This window comes from Lithobates pipiens, unplaced genomic scaffold, assembly GCF_037356315.1.
Source record: "Lithobates pipiens isolate NorthernLeopardFrog02 unplaced genomic scaffold, aLitPip1_a1.2 Scaffold_8, whole genome shotgun sequence".
NCBI lineage: Eukaryota > Metazoa > Chordata > Amphibia > Anura > Ranidae > Lithobates > Lithobates pipiens.
In genome coordinates, this window is record NW_027507903.1 from 629,824,940 (window position 1) to 629,848,329 (window position 23,390).

General features: G+C 44.2%; 1 protein-coding gene across 1 annotated transcript; it reads right to left on the reverse strand.

The window, feature by feature from the left end:
* Positions 1 to 314: 314 nt before the first annotated feature.
* On the reverse strand, positions 315 to 2,519 carry LOC143964043 (olfactory receptor 5P68-like). Its single transcript, XM_077473757.1, has 2 exons — positions 2,296 to 2,519; positions 315 to 1,350 (listed from the first exon to the last, which is right to left on the reverse strand). Exons 1-2 carry the CDS (start codon positions 2,326 to 2,328, stop codon positions 400 to 402), a joined length of 984 nt encoding a protein of 327 aa, XP_077329883.1. The 5' UTR covers positions 2,329 to 2,519; the 3' UTR covers positions 315 to 399.
* Positions 2,520 to 23,390: the final 20,871 nt, after the last annotated feature.

A 23,390-nucleotide genomic window follows, 5' to 3' on the forward strand; every position in this document is an offset into this window, starting at 1 on the left:
CCTCCATCAAATGTTTTGGACCAGTACACAAAGCATGGTCCATAAAGACATGGGTGAGCAAGTTTGGGGTGGAGGAACCTGACTGGCCAGCACAGAGTCCTGAACTCATTAGAACACCTTTGGGATGAATTAGAGTGGATACTGCGAGCCAGGGCTTCTCGTCCACATCAGTGCCTGACTTCACAAATGCACTTCTGGAAAAATGGTAGAAAATTTCCAGAGACACACTCCTAAACCCTGTGGACAGCCTTCCCAGAAGAGTTGAAGCTGTTGTAGCTGCAAAGGATGGGCTAACCCACTATTGAATCCTACGGATTAAGACTGGGATGCCAATAAAGTTCATGTGCGTGTAAAGGCAGGTATCCCAGTACTTTTGGTAATATAGTGTATCCTAATAATTTAACTTTTACCAAAGGTTTTAATAAAAAGCCTTTTGTTTATATACAACATCTTTAAACTGTCCTTGATCTCTTTATTCCTCAAGCTGTATATGAAAGGGTTTACAAAGGAAGTAAACACTGTATACAATAGGGACATCATCTTACTTATCGTTTGTGATTGTCCTTTCTTTGGAATCAGATATGCAGCAATTAGGGTTCCATAAAATATAAACACAACAGTGAGATGGGAGCTACAAGTGGAAAAGGATTTCAGTCTTCCAGAAAAGGAGGATATCTTTAATATTGTTAAAACAATATAAATATACGAAACCACTATCACTAGGAAGGGTAATATTAGCACAGGAAAGCACAGCAAGGTAACTTCCATTTGAACTATGGATGTATCTGAGCAGGAAAGTTCCACAAGAGGATTGAAATCACAAAATAAATAGTCAATAACATTTGGTCCACAGAATTCTAGTTGACTTAGTTCAAGTATTGATATTAATCCTATCGAACAGCTGAAAATCCAGGATGCAAGAACTAATTGAATGCAAAGTGATTGTTTCATAATGGAGGTATAATGCAGAGGAGAGCAGATGGCCAGATAGCGGTCATAGGACATCACTGTCAGAAGGTAACATTCAAATGTTTCTGTTGTGCTATAGACATAATATTGAGTGATGCAACCAGAAAATGATATGGAGGTCCTCTCATGTAGAACAATATTTAACATGTTAGGAGAAATATCTGTGGTCAGTATGATGTCAGATATAGAGAGTTGGGAGAGGAAGAAGTACATGGGAGAATGAAGGGTCTTGCTGTAATATACCAACATGATGATCAAAAGGTTTCCACATATTGTCACAATGTATATAATAAGGACCAAGGTGAAGAGCAGCAGATTATATATGGCCATGTTGTTAAATCCCAAAAAGAAGAATGTGGTGACATTACCTTTATGTGTGGTCTGTGTGGAAGCAGAAAAGTTTTATATAACTTTGTATGTATTAACCATAACAAAAATAAAATACATTGCATTTGCAAAATGATTGATAGCAAATAAGGTGAACCTGTGACTTCGAAAACCCTTTGAATACAGCTTGGGATATGCGAAATCAAAAAAAAAAAAAAAAAAACATTTTTTTTCTAACACTAATATCTGGTTGATTGAAGTGATCTTGGTGTCATCTTATTTAATAAGCTCAGTGAATGTTTTCTTTGCTAATTGGACAGTCTTTATTTGTTTAGTTAATTTTCCATACAAGAAAAATGACATGAACATGAGGTGCCATGTTCAACTTCCAGTGACCAGTAGGAGAGAGTGAGAGTAATAACACCAAATTTAACACACCTGCTCCTCATTCACACCTGAGACCTTGTAACACTAACAATTTACATGACATCGGGAAGGGAAAATGGCTAATTGGGCCCAATTTTGACATTTTCACTTAGGGGTGTACTCACTTTTGTTGCCAGTGGTTTAGACATTATTGGCTGTGTGTTGAGCTATTTTGAGGGGACAGCAAAGTTACACTGTTATTCAAGTTGTACACTCACTACTTTACATTGTAGCAACATGTCATTTCTTCAGTGTTGTCACATGAAAAGATAGAATAAAATATTTACAAAAATGTGGGGGGTGTACTCACTTTTGTGAGATACTGTATGTCTATCTATCTATCTATCTATCTATCTATCTATCTATCTATCTATCTATCTATAGTATTTGGCTTTAGTTATACTATAATGCCATGACATTAATGGAAAACTAAGCTACAAAATTCAAAGAAAATGGGTGGATCAAGTTATAGAATTTCCCATTTGTTTTAATGATTCATATTTCAATTAATTAAACCATTATAGCTTAGTGAATTTAATCAGAAATAAAAATAATAAATAAATAAATACTTACTCTGTTTGCTAATGATCTCTGATGAAAACCCATATTTATTTATTTATTTATTTTTTTGATAATTTAACTTAATTTTAAATAAACCAACACAAATCAATGTAGATTTTTTTATTTTTTTCGATAACAGAAAATAAAAGTGTCAATATTAAAAGTGTAACAATATTACATGCTTTTCTTCATTAGAGAGTTTTCTACCAGTTTTTCTACTGAGCATGGAATAAAAGCAGAATAAGAAAAAGAAAAAGAAAGGGAGTGAAAATACTCTCAAATATGTCAAAATAATGTAAAAAATTAAATACATAGTTCTGGTTCAATAAATCTTTTTCATAGGAGTTTTTTTTTTTTTTTTTTTTTTTTACCAGTGTTTCTATTTAATAAAGAAATAAGACCTAGATAAAGTTATGAATTGAAAGAAAATTAGAAAGAGAGGGAGAGATAAAATTATCATAAAATTATCATAAGTATATTATATATAAGTGTAAAGCATATGATGTGTATCTGTGGATAAGCTCAGTTGACTGAATAAGAAACCTTTTTTCACACAAACATTTATATGTTCATTCACAGATTAAAGATTCCATAGAGAGTAATAAAGATCTCTTTGGGTTTATGTTTGTGACTGTAATAAAAATAAAAATAGGATTTTTATATACAGCTTACCTGTAAAATCCTTTTCTTGAGAGTACTTCACTGGACACAGGAGCTCATTACATAGTGGGTTATATAGTGATTATTATATAGATATCCTCTGGTGATTGGACACTGGTTAACCCCAATTAAGGAGAATTCCTCCCCTATATAACCCCTCCCATATGGGAGGCACCTCAGTTTTGTAGCAAAGCAATAGGAAACCACATAAAACCCAAGAGGGGCGGGAGCCCTGTGTCCCGTGATGTACTCTCAAGAAAAGGATTTTACAGGTAAGCTGTATATAAAAATCCTATTTTCTTGATCATACATTACGGGACACAGGAGCTTCATTACATAGTGGGATGTCCCAAAGCAATGATCAGATTGAGGGGAGGGAGACACAGATCAAAGGCGATATCCTCTTGCCCTCTGACATCCACCTGATAGAATCTGGTGAATGTGTGGACTGATGACCAAGTTGCAGCCTTACAGATCTGAGCCAGGGAGGCCTGGTGATGCACTGCCCAAGAAGCACTTACAGCCCTAGTAGAGTGTGCTTTCACCTGAAAAGGAGGGATCTTCCCTCTAACACTATAGGCCTGAGGAATAATCTGTCTAATCCACCTTGAGAGAGTGGATTTTGATGTCGCCTTGCCCTCCCTAGGGCCTTCCGGCAAAATAAATATGCAAACAGTTTTCCTTATCTGAGCCGTTGCTTGAAGATAGATACTGATTGCCCTAACCACATCCAAAGTGTGCAAAGATTCTTCTTCTGTGGACTGTGGGTTCGGAAAAAAGGATGGTAGGATTACATCTTGATTCAAATGGAATCCCGAAACCACCTTAGGTAGAAAGGACCTCTTGGGGCGCATGACCACCCGGTCCTTATGAACAATTAGATACGGCTCTTTGCTGGAGAGAGCTGCTAGTTCTGACACTCTTCTAGCCGTGGAAATGGCTACCAAGAAAACCAATTTTTTGGTCAAAAGAACTAATGAAGCCAGATGCAAAGGTTCAAAAGGTTGCCCCTGTAAAGCCGAGAGAACCAAATTTAGATCCCATGGGCATACCGGAGGTTTGACTGGCGGCCTTATCCGCATAGCCCCCTGGATGAAAGCCCGCACCAGGGAATGCGATGCAAGAGGCTTCTGAAAAAATACTGACAAGGCCGAAATCTGCACCTTGATAGTGCTTACGGCCAAATTCATTTCTAGGCCTGACTGGAGAAAGGCCAACATCCTACTAATGACATACTTTCTAGGATGCCATCCCCTGAGTTCACACCAGGAAACATATGCCTTCCAGATTTTGTAGTAAATAAGCCTGGAGGCCGGCTTTCTGGCATTAACCAAAGTAGAAAGGACTGGCCCCGAAAGCCCACGGTCTCTCAGAATGTGGGTCTCAGCAGCCAAACCATCAAATTCAGACTGTGTAAAGCATATAGGCCACTGCTGTGGCATTGGCTGACTGAACCCGAACAGGAAGACCCCGTAGTCTGGAAGACCACTTTATGAGAGCCATATAAACTGCCCGGATCTCCAAGACATTTATGGGCAATAGCTTCTCGATCGCAGACAATTCCCCTGCAAGCACGTCTCCTCCAATACTGCTCCCCAGCCTGTCGGGCTGGCATCTGTTGTGATGATCTTCCATGGAAGAGGAAGAAAAGTTTTGCTCTTCAGCAAATTCTTGGTTTGTAACCACCAGACGAGACTCTTGCGTGTCCCTGGGGATGGACGCATAGGAAGATCCAAGGCTTGGGGCTTCCTGTTCCAAGCCGCAAGGATGCATCTTTGCAGAGGCCTTGAGTGGAACTGGGCAAATGGAAAGGCCTCGAAGGAGGCGATCATTTTCCCTAACAGTCTTATGCACAACCGAATGGGGGAAGATCTCCTGCCCAGAATTAGGCGCACCAGATCCCCGATGGCCAAGGCTTTTGGCCTTGGAAGAAACACCTTGCCCTGAGCGGTGTCGATAAACATACCCAGGTATTCCAACCTGGTAGCAGGCTGTAGGGACGACTTTTCTAGGTTTATAATCCAACCTAGGCGTTCCAGGTGTTCTAGTGTTCTGGAAACACTGTGGTTTAGGAACGCCACTGTTTTCTCCATGAGAAGCAAGTCATCTAGATAAGCCATGATGGCTATATCCTGAGCTCTTAGGTTTGCCAAGAGAGGGTCCAGAATCTTTGTGAAGACTCGAGGGGCCGTAGCTAGCCCGAACGGCAAGGCCACAAATTGAAAATGGCGCCGCTCTACCGCGAACCTTAGATACCTTTGGTGTGCGGGAAAAATTGGCACATGGAGATATGCATCCTTGATGTCTATTGATGCCATAAACTCTCCTCCTTGCAGGGAGGAGACCACAGTGCAAATTGACTGCATTCGGAAAGACCGGATGCGTAAAAACCGGTTCAGATCCTTCAGATCCAGGATAGGTCTGACACTTCCATTTGGCTTCGGAATGGTGAAGAGATTCAAGTAAAACCCTGAACCCTGTCCTTTTGGGTGCACTTCTACTATCACCCCTTGGGATAATAAGTGATCTAAGGCCAGAAATAGCGTTTTTTGCTTTACTGGATCCCTGGGGATCCTTGACCTTAGAAAGCGAGAAGGTGGAATCTCCTGAAACTCTAGCTTGTAGCCCAGAGATACCGAAGAGATCACCCACTTGTCCCGGATCTCTTCCCGCCAGGCTTCCGCAAACTGCCGAAGCCTCCCCCCCACTCGGCTTCCCCCCCAAGTCTTTTTCTGACCTTGGGCCCGGCCCTGAGCCTTTTCTGTAGAGGAGGGCTGAGAAGGCCGTCGCCACTGCTTAGAGCTTGATGCTCCGGGAGAGAGAGAACGCCTAAATGACGGACGTTGGCTCTTTTTGACTGGAAGGAGAGTAGATTTACCCCCTGAAATTTTTTGGACGAATTTGTCTAATTCTTCTCCAAACAGACGTTCCCCTTTAAACGAGAACCCAATCAAATGCTTCTTGCACGATAGCTCAGCTGCCCAATTCTTTAGCCATAGGGCCCTTCGCATGTGTACCAACAGGAGGGACAAACGAGATGCTTGTTGGACAGAATCCAAAATCGCATCAATCATGAAACACAGAATTTGAGGTATTTCTGCATAATTTTCCACTTCCTCACTGGGAAGGAGGCCAAGCATCCGCTTAACCTGTTCCTTGAGGAACTGACACAACTCCACAGCTGCGACTGTAGGTTGCACTACAGAGCCAGTCATGGAGAAGGAGGCTTTTAATAATGTTTCCATCCTCTTATCGGTTGGATCTTTAAATACCTGAGCATTATCCAATGGACAGGTCAGGTTTTTATTCACACAAGAAACAGCCGCATCGACAGATGGGACCCCCCATTTCTTGATGAAACTTTCCTCCAGAAGATAATGCATAGAAAACCTTTTAGGAGGAGTAAACAGTTTATCGGGATGTCCCCAATTCTCATACATCAATTTATCCATTAAGGGATGAATTGGGAAGGAAAAAGCAGTCTGTGGGACTTTCCTGACTTCTAGGGAAGAAACAGAGGACGTAGCGACTTCAGCAGCAGGCATTCTGAATGTGGTACGCACCAATTCAGTATAATACTGCACCTGTTTTCTAAGCACCTGGGAGGAGGGGACTCTCTCCTCTTCCTCTGATTCCTCCGACTGCTCAAGATCCCTGTCCCAAGATAGGGATCTCTCCTCATTGTCAGAAGAATCATCTGAAACAGGAATATCAGCAGAGGGAGGGAATCTACCCCTTTTCCTGCTATCTTTCAGGGAGGCAGAAATAAAATTCATGATTCTCCCTTCAAAACCCTCCAATGTAGCCCTAAGGGAGTCCTCAGTGACATATACCGGGGCTGGGACATTAGGAGAGGCTGCAATACCTGACAGGGGCACTTACTCGTCCTGTCAGGCTGGCTCCAGTCTTGCAGGGGGGGATGGTCATTTACAGGCATTTTTAGAACCCCTGGACCTAGGCGGTGATTTACCAGTGCCCTTGTTACCTCCCCCTGAGACCCTCTTACGAGGAGACATAGTCCTAAGCTACAAAGCAGAGGTACTAATAGAAAGTGCAATCACTGTTGTGCTAAAAGCCTCACAATAACATATATATGCTTATACTGCACAACCTGATGCTGAGTAGGTGTCTAGGTTTGCCTGGATCCAATCCCCTGGGATGCTTACTGCCCACAGCTCCTGTGTCTCTTACTTACATTCCCCTGATGCTCTGGGCTTTTAAAACTGCCGCCTGTCGCCTGCGCAGTACAGCGCCGTGCACACAAACGTGCACAGCTCACAACCCCCTTCCCCCTCCTCCATTAGCCCGGGAGCGCACTCAGCGCGCGTGCATGCGCCAGTGCACGTGAACGAGGACCGCCGGAATCCAGGGGGGGAAAAGGAGTCTCATCAGAGCTGTGTGGGACCCCCAGACTACGTGGGACCCCTGTATTACCTTATTGTGGCAGGGACTGCAGTGGAGACGTGAAACCTCTAGAGAACCAGGCTTCACTTGAGTGTGTGTACTGAAAGGCATGTAAGTATGCATCAGGCTGCTCTTACTCCCTCTAGTGGTGGAAACCAGGTAAGACATACAACTACTCCAAATGAAGAAATCCATCATATAATTATATATAGGATTAACTTCCCTTACCTGTCCTCGCCGCAGGAATTGCTGAAACAGACAGATTCCAGCCTTCACCCATCACGGCGGGCAGAGTTAGCCAACCTTCAGGTTTATCTGGGGTTATTTCTCAGAAGAACCTCCTACCTGGACCTTGTAAAAGACTCTGCCAGAAACTTTTGTGCGCTCTGTGTAAACAGTACACCAAGTCTGGTTTTCCCAGAGCCCAGTCCTCCACTAGTAAAAGAGCTAGTAAAAGAGCAGAAGATAGCAGAGGAGTCCGGCAAAAAGACCCCCCCAAGATGGAAGACCCCTGGACCAGTGCAATAAATTATTTTTAAACCTTGTGTGTTGTGTTTTTTTGTTTACATTTTTTTTCACAGGTGAATGGGTAGGGGTACATTGTACCCCATACTCATTCACATAGGGTGGGGGGCCGGGATCCGGGGGTCCCCTTATTAAAAGGGGATCCTGGATTCCGATAAGCCCCCCCACAGACCCCGACAACCAACGGCCAGGGTTGTCAGGAAGAGGCCCTTGTCCTCATCAACATGGGGACAAGGTGCTTTGGGGCGGGGGGACCACAGGGCGCCACAGGGTGCCCCCTTCCACCAAAGCACCCACCCCCCATGTTGAGGGCACGCGGCCTTGTATGGCTCAGGAGGGGGGCGCTCACTCGTCCCCACCCCCTTTCCTGACCGGCCGGGCTGCGTATTCGGATAGGGGTCTGGTATGGATTTTGGGGTGACCCCCCACGCTGTTTTTTTCAGCGTAGGGGATTCCCCTTAAAATCCCTACCGGACCTAAGGGCCTGGTTTGCCTCCGGAGGGGGGACCCATGCCGTTTTTTTTTTTATTTGGCGTGGAGTTCTCCCTTAGGATTCATACCAAATACAGAGCCTGGTATTGGCAGGAATCCAATTCGGATCCCCACACCAGTGCAAACCCTGCCAACGATGCTTGTCGCTTATCGGGAAAGGAAAAGAAACATTTTTCCTGTCCCGATGCGAGCCGGCTCGGCGGTGGCTCCCGTGACGGCGCTCGCAGGGTGTCAATCTCGCCGATAAAAGCGGCGAGATTGACACAATATCACAGTCACCTACTGTATTTCTTTATTCTTTTTCCTAATTTCATGAATATAATGTTTTTATTCGTCAGATCTCCCAAATCATTTTGGATTTTTATCTTTTATTTTTTTTCAGAAATTTTGTGGTTGTTTTTTTACTCAAGATCTCATTTTTACATTTTGCTCATCTTCGTATGTTTTGTGTGTCAACTTACCACCACACCATTATTATCTTTTTATTTTATTGTCTAATTTTTTAATCTCGGGGAGGTTGTTTGGTGTTGGTGCCCCTTGTTTATTTGACTTTGTATTTTTGAAATGTACCTGCCTACTCGCAACTAAACTGTCCTTTTTGAAGTAAAACACATAGGCAAGTATTTTTTTAACCAAAAAAAACCTTTATTAGGTGTCATAATCAAATAAAGAGGGAAGCAACGCTGGAGAAACTGGAGAAATTGACGAAGCCTTTGGCCCCCAGAGCACACATAAATTATTTAAAGGCAAAAATGGGTGGCCCGAGGAGTCCATATCTAGAACAGTCTGGTCCAGAAGTCCAAGCGATCAGGAACAGCAGCAGATGACATCTATGTCCCCAGGCTGTGGTCATACAATAGCCTGCATCTTCTGTCAGACCAGACTGAACCCAGGTCATCACTCTCTGGTCTTCCTTCCACACTTACTTCCAGTCTGTGGCTGTGGTGTTGGAGGTGTGGCAGAAGGAGGAGTATGGTTCAAATCACACATGTGTGTTTTTGGTGTCATTTGGCCCTTAATCCCCTTATTTAGTGTTTGTAAAATGATTTCCTCACACATGAGGCATTGCCCCACCTCCATTTCATGACGTTTTCAGGCAGCCAAGGTGGCAAAGGCCTCTTGATGAGTGGGGATGACTTTGAGGGCCACAGAAGCCTCCCAAATCAGCCTGAGTGCTGACTTCTCCACGTTTCCCACTTTCTGGCCCTTTTGGTTGGAAAACGGATGGGAGGGACCTGAGATTTGGTCAGGATCCTGGGCCTGGCCACCTCCTGGCTACCACTAACCTCTGCCTCCTCCTGGCTGCCACATTCCATGCCCTCCTCCTGGCTGAGGTCTTTCTATGTATGAAAAAAGGACATAGTTTTAGTTTTTGGTTCCTAAATCACACACAATTTTCAGCTAATGACTGTTGCAAATTGTTAACAAATATAAAAGATTATCATTCTGAGCCCAGCATTTTTCATTCTTCTCCCAAATATTTTGGCCACTACTGTCTATTGATATGTAAAACACTTTATAAAATCAGCAATTGGTGAGCAAAAATCTAATTAACATCATTCATTTTTACTCCAAAAATATGTAGAACAATAATATACCTGGCTCAAGCTGGGCTCCTCCACTTCTTCCTGGCTGGAAGGCCCAGGTTGGGCATCAGAAGCCTCGGTAGGGGTGGAACGAAGCATAGAACAAAGCGTGGAAGATAGAGTGGAGAGGGATTCCCTGACTTCAGTCTGGTCTGACAGAAAATACAGCCTCTCATAGTACCACAGCCTGAGGACATAAACATCATCTACTGCAGCTCGAGATCTCATGAACTCCTGGACCTTCTTGTGCTCCCTCAGATATGTACTCCTCAGGCCACCAATTTTTGCTTTTAAAAACTCCAGCAGTTTCTCCATCGCTGCCTGCCTCTTTAATTTGTTGCTGTAATGTGGGTGTTTAGTTTGCCGTATACAGGGCAGCTCCCTGTACTTGTCTATGAATAGGGGGAGGAAACTATGGTCATTGAACCCATCCATATTCTCTGTAAGACACAAGACAAACCCTAATGTCAGGCTAAACTCTCCTAATCTTGTCCCAATATAAGCCTCAATCTAGAAGCAGTATAGGCTAGTGATATACCAAGTTAAAATTGTACCTTTGTTCGAATGATCAGCGATTCAGTTCCTCCTTCCTCCCCTCAAAGATCGTACGTATGACGCACGCGTTTTTCTATATATATATATATATATATATATATATATATATATATATATATATATATTGTGACAGTACAGTTCCCTGTCCTAGTAATTTTTGCCCAGGGTTTTCAAATAGGCAGGTTGAGGGGCTCCAGGGGTATTTAATGTGGAGGAATCTGTTTTATCAGTTTCCTCCAAAGTTTGTAAAATCCACTTGGGGACCTGGAGCCCGGAGATTCCATAGCGTTATGGGTGGGATGGAATCTCCAATCCTGGGACCGGGTTTTTGGAACAGCCAGGAGTCTGGCTGGTTGATTGAGCAGGTGGGTCCTGGGCTTATAGTAGAGTCAGGATTAGGGTTCTGGGCTCCACCCAGAGAGACATGAGGTCTCCAGGAGTCCAGAGAGTGCAGGTGTGCACTAGAGAAAGCCAGAGACCCAAGTCTGAGGATCAGAGCAGTGAGGGGCGGCTTTCTAGATAGACACTGTGTGTGTTAAAGCTGTGCGCATCGGAGACAAATGAGAGCCTGAAGTGGAAGGCCTGAGCAGCAAGGAAGCTGAAAAGAGGTACAGTAGTTGTGCGGGAACCCTGTTATATGGCCAAGAGGGCTGAAGTGTAAAGCCTAGGTGGCAGTGCTGCTGAAGAGAGCCAGGTGGCTTGGCATTTTTCATGTATTGTTTTCTAGCAGAAGAACCCCTGTGTGGGCAACCAAGTGCATGTATGAACTTTATGTTGTTCCTTTTTAATAAAAGTGGGCTACCATGCCCTTAAACGAAAGTTCCTGTTCGCTGTGAACTTACTGTAAAGGCATCTGCCACTGAGTTAAACATCCCCCAATGTTACAATATATATATATATATATATATATATATATATATATAAACTTATGGAACTGAACGTGGATACAGGTATGTTCCCCTCCAAGCGTCTTCCAACAATGGATCATACAAACATAGTTATCATACCGTATCATATGGTAAACAAAACAAGAAAAAAGAATGTATAATTGTAAATAATAACACTACAAAAGAGAGAGAGAAGCAAGGTACACCATAACCAGGATATGGCATCAGGAGGTTTAAAGGTTGTCAGTTTCAAGGGGGTACACAGAATCGTCCCATGTTTTCCATATTTTATAAAAGAAGAGTAGTGTGTCCTCGAATTTAGTGGTCAAGTGTTCCATCCTATGGATATCTGCCATTATGGAAAGAAAGTGATGGAATGTGGGGGGGGGGGGGGAGGTGGAGAGCCAATGTCTAGGGATAGCTCGCTTTGCGGCCAAAAGGATATAGGACATCAGTTTCTGTGACGCTTTAGATATTCCTGGGAGAGGGAGGCCTAGAAGGAGATGTATGAGGTTCAAAGCTATGGGTGTAGATACTAGCATTTGTAGGAGATCCTGAATCTTAGTCCAAAAAAGGCCAATGAGAGGGAATTCTCAGAATATATGAAAGCGGGAGCCTATGGACTCACCGCATCTCCAGCAGGTCTTAGAGGTGGCTGGGTTGCGGATATGCAACAAATCTGGGGTCCTGTACCAAAACATCAAAATCTCAATGGCAGTTTCCCTCTGTACTACAACGTGAAATTTTTGACGTAGATTCCCAAATTTTCCTCCAATCTAATATAGAGATTGGACGCTGCAGTATGTGAGACCATTTTTTCATGTAATTATGTGTGAATTCCCCTTAAAGGTGGGGTTTCATGCAAAATTTTGTATATAGAAGAGATTTGTTTGGCTTCATAGAGACCATTGGCACATAGGATTTTAAAATCGGTAGGTCTCTCTAATGAGAGTAAGATGAAGTTAGAGTGGAAGAAATGTTTAAATTGTATGTAGGAGTACAGAAGAGAAGCAGGGAGTTTATATTCGCTTGCAAGTCTGAAAAAGTTTACGTGTGACCAGATGTATGAGATGTCACAATTGAAAAACTCCCGCCTGAGTCCAAGGGAGCATCCTCATATAGGAAAGTCCACAGGTATGTCCGGGTTGAAAAGTACATTCAGGAATGGAGAGCATTTGGAGGATAGGGAGAACTGCTCCGCACATCTCTTCCAGATGGTTAGGGTAAATAGCATTGGTGCCAAGCAGAGGGATCTCAGTTGATGCATATATTTAATTGAGGAAGGCCATAGCATATAGCACGGATGAACCGGCACTGTAATCCCAATCTCAATCTCAGCCCATCTATTTGGAGCTTTCCTAGAGATCCAGATGGGTATTATCCGGAGGTGAGAAGCATAGTAATATTTGACGATATCTGGTGCGGCCAATCCTCTCCTGTTTTGTAAAGCATAAACTACCGATCGTGCAATCCTATGCGATGCATTTTTCCATATGAACTTGAGGCATTTTCTCTGGAGAATTCTTAATTGCAACATTGGAACTGGGATTGGAAGAGTTTCAAATAAATACAATAATTTAGGAAGTATCGACATCTTAAGGACATTAATTCTACCGAGGAGAGAGATGGGGAGAGGAGTCCAGAGATTTAGGAGGCCGGTTATTTCTGTAAACATAGGAGGAAAGTTGGCCTGATAGAGGGAAGAATACGAGGAAGTGAGATGAACGCCCAAGTATTTCAATGAAGAAGGGCACCAATGGTATTTGAAGGTGTGCTGAAGATGGTTAAGCAGAGTTTGACTGGTTAATTTTAAACCCTGATAGGGATCCAAAGGTGGATAGAGTATCATGTAAAGAGGGTAAAGAGGGGGTGGGTAAGTGTCAACAAAATATCATCCGGGAAGAGTGATAGCTTATAGTCTTGTTGTCGCAGTGAGATCCCTCGGATAGCAGGATGGGACCTAATGGCCACACACAAGAGGTTCTAGGCTGAGAATTAACAGCAGGGGCGACAAAGGACACCCCTGCCTAGTGCCATTGCTTAGGGGGAACCTCTAAGGGAGCCCATCCGGGCCTGGGTATTTGTGAGCTGGTAAGGCTTTCATCACCGCCGCTATCTCCTCTACAGTAACAGGGACATTGAGGGTAGAATTTTGTGCAATGGGCAGTTTGGGTAGATCTAGGGAAGACATAAAATCGTAAAATTTCGTCTGTGAAAATTGGGGTATCGAATCTGAGCTTAGGCAATTATAAAGTTTCTTGTAAAAAACACCAAATACCTGGGACATAACCTTGGGACAGTATGTAGGAGTGTCATCTGGTTGCATCAAATGGTCAAGTATTGAAAGGAAGGGACGTGGTCGTAATCTATTAACAAGCATTCTATGTGGTTTATTAGCAAATTCGTAGAACTTTTGCCTGGCCCATAACATTGATTTGACTATCTTATTCATGTCCAGTGATTTGATGCTGTTCTGAATTGAGGTAACTACTCTCAATCGTTCCACCGTGGGGGATTCAAGTAGGTGCATCTCTGCAGCTTCCAATTGAACGAGGAGATCAGCTTTCAATTTGGTGGAGCCCCGCTTAAGGTGAGATCCCGCAGATATGCATTCACCCCTGAAAAAAGCGTTATTTGCTTCCCACAAGGTGAAGATTTCCAGAACTGAGCCGTCATTTAGCTGAAAAAATTCAGATAGTTTTTGTTGCAGTTGGGTTTGAATCACTGGATCTTTGATCAAGGATTCATTAAGACGCCAATGGCAAGTCTTGGGGTTGGAAGCAGTCAAGACAATATCAAGATCAATGGCCGCATGATCCGACCAAGTAATGGGATTGATCTCAGATGCAGCTATATACGGGAGAAGGGGGGCAGTTACAAAGAAGTGGTCCAATCTAGAATATAACTTGTTAGAGAGAGGGTAAAATGTATAACTTTTTTGAGTAGAATGTTTCACTCTCCATGTGTCAAAGAGGTTATATGATCTGGTCAGTTTACGGAAAGTGGTGGAAAGCTTCTGGGTAGCGATTCGTGGGGTATCTTGAAATAGGGCCCGTCTATCCTTGGTCGGGGACATGCACACATTGAAATCTCCTCCTATGATCATAAAAGGTTGAGAAAATGATTGTAGTTTCTCTAAGTCCTTGATCACACGATCGGAGATTCAGACGGAATGTGTCCGATCGGAGCATTTTGTCGGATATTCCGACTGTGTGTGGTCTGCATCGGACTGTTTCCGTCGGAATATCCGTCGGACCAAATTTTCCAACTTGCCGGAAATATTTTCTGACAAAATGATCCAATCGGACATACTCTGATCATGTGTAAAGAATTACGATCGGACAAAGTGCCACGCATGCTCAGATCAAATTCCTACATCAAAGCTATTGGCTACTAGCGTGAACGTAGTCCCGTCGTAACGAAATAACGTCATCACGTTCTGAACGATCGGAATTTCCAACAACTTCATCCAACCGTGTGTATACAACAGTTTCGGACAAAATCCGACGGACAAAATCCGATGGATTTGGTTGTCGGAATCTCCGACCGTGTGTACAAGAGACTTTCGTAATAAAACTAATCTGTCCTATGTTTAGGGCATAAATATTAGCCAGAATGAGTTGAGTGTTCAGGTGACTACAGCTCAGGAGCACAAAACAACCTTGGGGGTCCTGATAGGAAGTGAGGACATGTATCGGGCAAGAACGTTTAATGAGAATTGCCACACCAGCCTTCCTAGAGGGATCAGAAGCTATATAGACCGTGGGAAAGTGTTTAGAAGCAAATTTAAAGGATCCACCCGATCTGAAGTGGGTCTCTTGAACCATAATCACCTCCACATTGGAAGACCTGAACTTCAAAGCTTGCCATCTGAATATATTTTTGAGAGCCCTGAAGATGAAAAAAACTTCAGGGAACGCAGGCAACAGCCCAGGTTTTTTTTGAGGGGCATGGCAGACTACAGGATTTGACAGTGGGTTCCCATCTTTTCAAAGAAAGCAGTCAACAACGTTTAGTGAAGGGTAATCAATATAGCAGAAAGTAAGTAATCTACTGTATGATTAGCAAGGTTGGAAATTGCTCCAGAACAGGAATTGAAAGAGTAACATTGCTGAAAATTGTTGGAAAAAGAGTTTGACCCAGTTCCGTACAGCCACTTGCATAACCAGATGAAATGACATGAGAAACCATCCAGCCATGGTAGAGGAGAGGGAATACATTGAAGAGGGGGTCATTTCAGGTAGGAAATCTGGTGGGGGTAGCTTGTTGAGGAGTAGAGAAGGACTTCTGTGATATCTTTGAATGGGGGTCCAGATCTTGGCTGGTTTCGTGAGAGGCTTGGGGTGCTGGGAAGGGAGTTGAAGATCCTCTTCAGGGATGGGTGAGAGACCTAGGTTGCAGATAAAAGATTTGCTTTCACAAAGATCTCTTAGCGAAAATTGGACGCCATCTTTAGAAACAGACAGAGGAAAGGGAAATCCCCAGTGATAAGGCACTTGGTGATTCTGTAAATGGGTGGTAACCGGGCGAAAGCTACATCTTTTTGCCAAAGTAATAGGGGAGAGATCACTGAACATTTTGATCTTGGCTTGTTTAAAATCAATGCGAGATTTATTGCGAGTTGCTACGGTGAGGGCTTCTTTACTTTATTTTTATAATAATGAAAGCGGACAATAATGTCTCTGGGGTTAGAGCCAGGGGGAGGTTTAGGAGCCAAAGATCTGTGAGCCCGGTAAAGTCGCCAGTCGATGTCTGGAATGTGGGAGGCTAGAGTGACAAATAAGCTCAGGAGATATGGGCGCAGCTCCTTGTCGCTGATAGATTCAGGTACCCCTCAGATTCTTAGGTTTTGGCGTCTTTCCCTGTTCTCTAAATCTTCTTGTTGTAGCTGGAGTTGGGAGACTGTGTGTCTCATAGCAGCATTATCTTCCTCCAGGACATGTACATAGTGGGTCAGCATGCCAAATTTGTTCTCCATGGTGTCCGTACATTCCACAAGTTGATCTATTTCCCCTCGGAGTTCATGTGCTATTTTACCCACCTCTCTAGCAATGTTGTGGGTCAGATCAGAGGTTTTTGAAATTGGCACCACAACAGGTGAGTGTCGGAGACCACAGCTTCAGGTAAGATAATCGATGTATGCCTGCATATTTATAATACATGGTGTGTTTTTTTTGGTTTATTTTTAGGTGATGTGGATGTTGTGGAAGAAGAATCACATTTTACCAGTGAAAGTGCCCAGATCATCATCGGGGAGATAATGGAATGCAATTGCAATTTTATTAATCTTAAGAAAAACATCAATGAGGTTCAACAAAAAATGAAGAACATCATTGATGTTTTAGGGAGAGTCTGAAACACACAAAACTAGCTAGCATCCAATTTATTTTTAAAAACCAGATTTATATTTTGACAAAAGCCAAATTTGGAAGATGCATACAGTGCGTCAACATGTGCTATCTTCCATCATGGGGGATCAATGTACGGGTTTTGTGGATGCAACCCCTTCCTTTTCTTCTAGGGATGAGTTTCAATTTGGGGTGTTTGCGGCAAATTCAAAAAGCCACGGAACACCCTGTACAAGTCTATGGGAGAAATCTAAAGTGCTAATTTTAAAGGCTTAAGTGTTTGGGGACCTGGGTCCTGCCCCAGGGGACATGTATCAATGCAAAAAAAAAAGTTTTAAAAACTGACGTTTTTTCGGGAACAGTGATTTTAATAATGCTTAAAGTGAAACAATAAAAGTAAAAGTAAAAAATATTGCTTTAAATTTCGTACCTGGTCTATAGCATGCCTGTAAAGGGGTGCATGTTTCCCATGCTTAGAACTTTCCCTGCACAAAGTGTCATTTCTGCAGGAAAAAAAATAATTTAAAAGCCCTCGTGGCTATAATGAATTGTCGGCTTCCCGTAATACAGATAACAGTCATTGAAATTCATTGATAAAAAAAAAGTGTGGGGTTCAATTACCAGGCCCTTCGGGTCTGGTATAGATATTAAGGGGAACCCGACGTCAAATTAAAATAAAATAACTCCAAGCCAATTTTTTTTTTTAAAATGGCGTGGATTTCCCCCCAAAAGTCCATACCCTTTATCCGAGCACACAACCTGGCATGCTGCAGGAAAAGAGGGGGAGACAAGTGAGCGCCCCCCTCCTGAACCGTACCAGGCCACATGCCCTCAACATTGGGAGGATGCTTTGGGGTCCCCCCAAAGCACCTTGTGCCCATGTCGATGAGGACAAGGGCCTCATCCCCACCATCCTGGCCAGTGGTTGTGAGGGTCTGCGGGCGGGGGGCTTATCAGAATCTGGAAGCCCCCTTTAACAAGGGGACCTCCAGATCCCGCCCCCTGTATGAAATGGTAAGGGGGTAAAAAAGTACCCCTATCATTTCACAAAGAAATTATAATTTTTTTAAAAAAAACACACACACACACGCAGGGGCGTGGTTTCTGCATGCGGCGGTGAGGACACTTCTTCCCCTGAGCTCCGGTGCTGACCCCGCAAGAATAGCACTTAATCTCTGCATGAGAACCTACAACTTACCGGAGATGATGGCAGGAGAACCAGCAAGTCCCTGCCGAAGAAAGGCGTGCCCGAGGGCTCCATCAAAAGATTCCTGGCTGATCCCGAAGATGTGGGGGACATGGATGGCCTAAGCCGCTCTCCGCAGGATACGGGCGCTGGTACAAGCTCCGCCCCCGCCATAGGCCAGAGCACAGAAATCACTCCCAGGCCTCGTCGGAGGGCTCTGAGGGAGAAGGGAGCGGGTCCAAACATTCTGAAGTGGCGGCCCGGGTAAGCGGACTCCCCACCAAGGCGGAGCTGGCGTCAATGCTGATGGGGCTTGAAAGATCCATCAAAAAAGAAGTCTCTGCAGTCCAAACGGACCTTGCACAGGTTTTAGATCGGGTCGAGGAGATGGAGCAGAGGCTGGACAGGCACGTGACAGCAATCAGATCACTGCAAGCGACCACCCGCTCACTCGCCATCACACACAGGATGGCCTTTTATAAGATCGAGGACCAAGAAAATCATAACAAACGAAACAACATTCGTATCCGGGGGCTCCCGGAGGCAACAGTGACGAGGATCTCCTTCCAACGGTGAGGGGCATTTTTTATGGATTTTTGGGTCTGGCGGCGGATCACCCCTTAAAAATAGACCGAGTGCACAGGGCTCTCCGCACCTGCCGGGGGGCGTCGAACGGGCCTCTGCACCTGGGATCCTGCCGTTTTGGGGGCGGGGATTTGGGGGGTGGTGGCCCATGCGGCTGCCCCCTTGATGCACCGCAGACAGATGCGTGCACATGCTGACCAAGACCCAGAAAGATCTGTGACAAACATGCTACAGGAGATTACTTGTAGGCTATGTTTTTTCTCTCTTTATTTCACATCCTTTCTCTCCCCCTACTATCCTCCCCCACTGCTCCTTACCCCCCCCCCCCCGCCTCAGGTCCTACTCATTGGGAATTTATCATATTCTGAACCCTTTTGCGGATCCCCATGGCTACTGTGCACCTTATATCACTAAATGTGTGAGGCCTCCACGCGCCGAGTAAGCGGCACAATTTATATCGAGAACTGGGCCGCCTGTGGTGGGACATTGTCTTCCTGCAGGAGACCCACCTTACTTACACCACTTTGGTGAAACTATTTTCCTCGCAGTACCCTATCTGGTACTATAGTCTATCGGATGTACATAAAGCAAAAGGAGTGGCTATTGGGCTCCGCAGGGGAACCCCATTTAACATGGAAGATATGCTGAGCGATCCTAATGGACGTTTTCTGTTCCTTAAAGGCAGCCTGGGTGGACTGCCTTGTACATTGGTGACTTTATATGCCCTGAACCGTGATCAAGCTACTTTTATCGCAGCTACTCTTAAAAAACTGAGGGATTTCACCTGCGGATGCATTCTCCTTGCAGGAGATTTTAATACCCCATTGGAACCGTGTCTTGACACGTCCCCAGGGAAATCTTCTATTCCTCATAAGCGGCTGTTATACATACTTAAACCCTTATTTGACACCCAGCTGATGGACGTGTGGAGGATAATGCATTCGCAGACAAGAGATTACATCTGCTACTCCGGGGTTCATCGATCTTACTCTAGGATTGATTTTTTTCTTCATAGATCATCACCACTTATCCCTACTGAAGAGTTCCGGGATTGAAACGTCACCTATTTCGGATCACGCCACGATTTTACTTACCCTTAATATACCCTCTATGCCCCCAAAAATTACTAATTGGAAACTTAATGAGAACCTTATTAGCAAAGAGGCAGACAGACTAAAAATGGGGGAGGAATTGAATCACTATTTTACAGAAAATACCCACCCTGAAATATCGCCAGGCGTACTTTGGGAGGCCCATAAGGCCCATATGAGAGGCTAATTGAATGAACTTGGGGCTAGACGGAAGAGAGAAAACACATAGTTACAAACTAAGCTTATACGAGAAATCAGTGCTCTCAAGTTGCAACGTAAGGCTAGTCGGTCACAGGTGACACTTCATGCCCTAACATTAAAAAGGGAAGAGCTGAAGGCCCTCTTTCATGAGGAGTGGAAGTGTTGTGCCCGATTGGTGGCACAGTGTTTCCATAAATGGGGAAACAAACCGGGTAGGCTTCTGGCACGTTCTCTACAACAGAAAAAAGCCTTAGCTTTCATAGACAAAATGAAGACATTAAGACATCGACTGACACCCTCGCATACAAAACCACAGACATAGCCAAAGAGTTCCAAGCGTTTTATCAACGCCTATATCACGTCTCTCAAACCATGAGAGACTCAGAAACTAAGAGGACCCTGATTAGGGATTACCTTCAGCAGGCCAACCTACCCAAACTGACCCCAGATTCCCTTGCAACATTGGAAGGGGAATTTTCTGTTGAGGAGTTTTGCATAGCGCTGAAGGCCATGGCATGTGGTAAGGCACCTGGGCCTGACGGCTTTACAGCTCTCTACTACAGAACCTTTGCTGATACCCTGTTGCCTCGCCTCGCCTCTTACACTAATGAGAATTCGAAGGGGGAGACTCTCAGACCAGAAACTCTCCACGCACACATTACGGTGATCCCCAAGCCGGGAAGGACCCTAGTTTGTGTGAGAGCTACCGCCCTATATCTCTTCTAAATATAGATGCTAAATTATACACTAAGGTCATCGCGATTAGACTCTTACCTTTTAATCCCGCGTTGGGTTTTCACACATCAGACAGGGTTTATATGGGGTAGGGAACCCCCTTTCCCTGATGGTGTATGGGAGGGGGGACCTCCCAGCCCACCCTGCTACTCTCCACAGATGCAGAAAAAGCACTTGACAGAGTGGACTGGGAGTACCTGATAGCAACACTGTCTCACTTAGGAATTGGCCCGTTTCTCCTTTATCATATTTCTGCCTTATATAATTCTCCCACGGCCCAAATACGCATAAACGGCACCTTAAGCAACCCATTTACACTTTATAACGGCACACGCCAAGGCTGCCCCCTTTCGCCAATTCTATTCGCCCTATCCCTGGAACCCTTTCTCTCAACAATCAGACACAACCCAAACATCATTACTGTTGGTAGACTGGAGCATAAATATGTGGCCTACGCAGATGACATTTTGTTTTACATACAACAACCCCTGCTCTCCCTCCCTAACCTGATGTTAGCCTTCTCACAATTCAGTGCCATATCCAATTTTAAAATTAATATGTCCAAGTCGGAAATCCTAAACATCTCAATCCCCAGTAGGATAGTAGCTCTCCGCAAAGACTCTTTCCCGTTAAGTTGGCAAAAAAACCAAAATGAAGTATTTAGGTGTGTATCTCACCTCTAAACCAATGTCACTCTTTCGTGCTAATTTCTTGCCCCTTCTTAACACAATTATAGTAGATTTACAAAGGTGGTCCCAAGCTGCACACTCTTGGTTGGGGAAGATGAACATTCTACCCAGGCTGCTGTTCTTGCTCCAGATGCTACCAGTTGGTATTCCTGCTGGCTTTTTCACATTAATAGATTCTCTGATTGGCAGATATGTTTGGAACAGAAGACATCCTAGATTGTCTTGAGCCCTCCTGGCCAGACCTAAATGGCTAGGGGGTTTGGCCTTACCTAACATTAAACTTTACTTTTTGGCTATAGCTATGAATAGAATATCGGACTGGAAATACCACAAGGACTCTAAATTGTGGGTTAATCTTGAGTTGTTGCTCAGTGGTACAGATCTCTTTACCCAAATATGGATCCCTAAGAAACATAGATCACTGGCACCTACCACCTCACCTCTCACACATTCGACCCTAATGATTTGGGACTCTATGTGTAAGAAACACAACTGGCTACATAATTCCCCTATTATGCCACTAACTGGTCATAACTATTTCCCACCGGGAAACATAGACCCTAGAATACAATCCTGGAGACTGGGCACTATAATGCCCCGTACACACGAGCGGACTTTTCAACATCCAAAGTCCGAAGGACCGAGTCCGTCAGACTATCCGATCGTGTGTGGGCTGCAACGGACTTTTGATTCGCCAAAGTCTGACGGACTTTAGAAATGAAGCATGCTTCAAATTTTCCCGAAGGAACTCCGCCGGACCCGGTCCCCTTCGAAAACTCCGCTCGTGTGTATGCTACTCCGACGGACTAAAACCGACGCTAGGGCAGCTATTGGCTACTGGCTATGAACTTCCTTATTCGAGTCGGGTCGTACGTCATCACGTTCGAATCCGTCGGAGTTTAGTGTGATCGTGTGTGGCCAAGTCCGTTCGGCCGAAAAGTCTGTCAGAACTCCGTCGGAACTCCGGCGGAACTCCGGCGGAACTCCTTTGGAAGTCTGTCGGACATAAGTCCTCTCGTGTGTACGGGGCATTACTCTTTTGAATCAAGTCACAAGCCAGACAGGAATAGTGCCCCGTCTCAACTTCTACCCAACTCAGTGGCGACACCCATGGATTAGTGGACTTATCGTCAACTGGCGGCTTTTGTTCGCTCTCTCCCAAAACCGTTACGTTCTATAGCTGAATTAACACCTATTTAATCCGCCTTTTCGGAGGAACAGCCGGTGGAGAGACCAATATCCTTTTTATACCAGTGACTACAGTCGCTGTCGACCACAGGACACCCCTCTTTCCTGGCAAATTGGGAAAACTACAAGCTGTTGACTAGATAGCATTATACCCCAGCGGTACTACAAAAGACATTTCCACAAATGTCACCTCTTTGCTGGAGGGGATGTGGGGAACAAGCCACACATGCTCATATTTGGGCTGAGCGACACGCTAACATCACCTCGTGTTCGGTGTCCAGGCAGGACGGGTTTGTCCGTGTGCGTCCGGACGGCGCAATGGACTTAAGGCGTTGAAACTCATTTTTTATTCCTTCCAAATATATGAGAGGTATCCCATGAAAACATATCCAGTCGTTTACATATGAAAACGGTGGTGTGAGGCGAGTAAAAAAGGATTCCTTTGGAGTGGGGGACGATTACTTACCTATATGCTCATTGTGACCCTGTAGTGGGGGGTCATGAACTTCCGGTAAGAAGTGAATCTAGACATATGGTGGTGGACTGAACACTTTTTCGTTTATGGAGGATCCCATTTGTATTTAATTAATTACAGCTGGACTTTTTCTTTGTTTACCAATTTGTATGTTCACAGAGATTTTTTTTTGTTCACAGGGTGTTTTTTCAGATTTGATCATCTGATTTATATTATATCACTGGTCACTAAGTGTGTGGTCTGCCCACTTAAGGGGGCAGACCACGAATCATGAATATTAATTACACTATTTGTTTTTTTTTTTTTTTGTTTTTTTCCAAAAGTCGTTTATTGGAGTTTACAACAAGCACAAATAACAAAGGTAGATAAAAGAAAAGGGGCTACAGTTACGCCCCAAACATAGAGTACACTGTTGAATAAACATCTTAATTACTTGTGAATAAGAATAAAACACACAGTTAAATTCGATAAGTTGCAAAGGCGTAGTTAATCAGCGTCAA

Coding starts and splice junctions, on each gene's coding strand:
- LOC143964043 (XM_077473757.1), bottom strand. CDS start 2,328: ATGGGTTTTCATCAGAGATCATTAGCAAACAGA. Junction 1,351..2,295: donor AGAGATCATTAGCAAACAGA/GTAAGTATTTAT, acceptor GCTTCCACACAG/ACCACACATAAAGGTAATGT.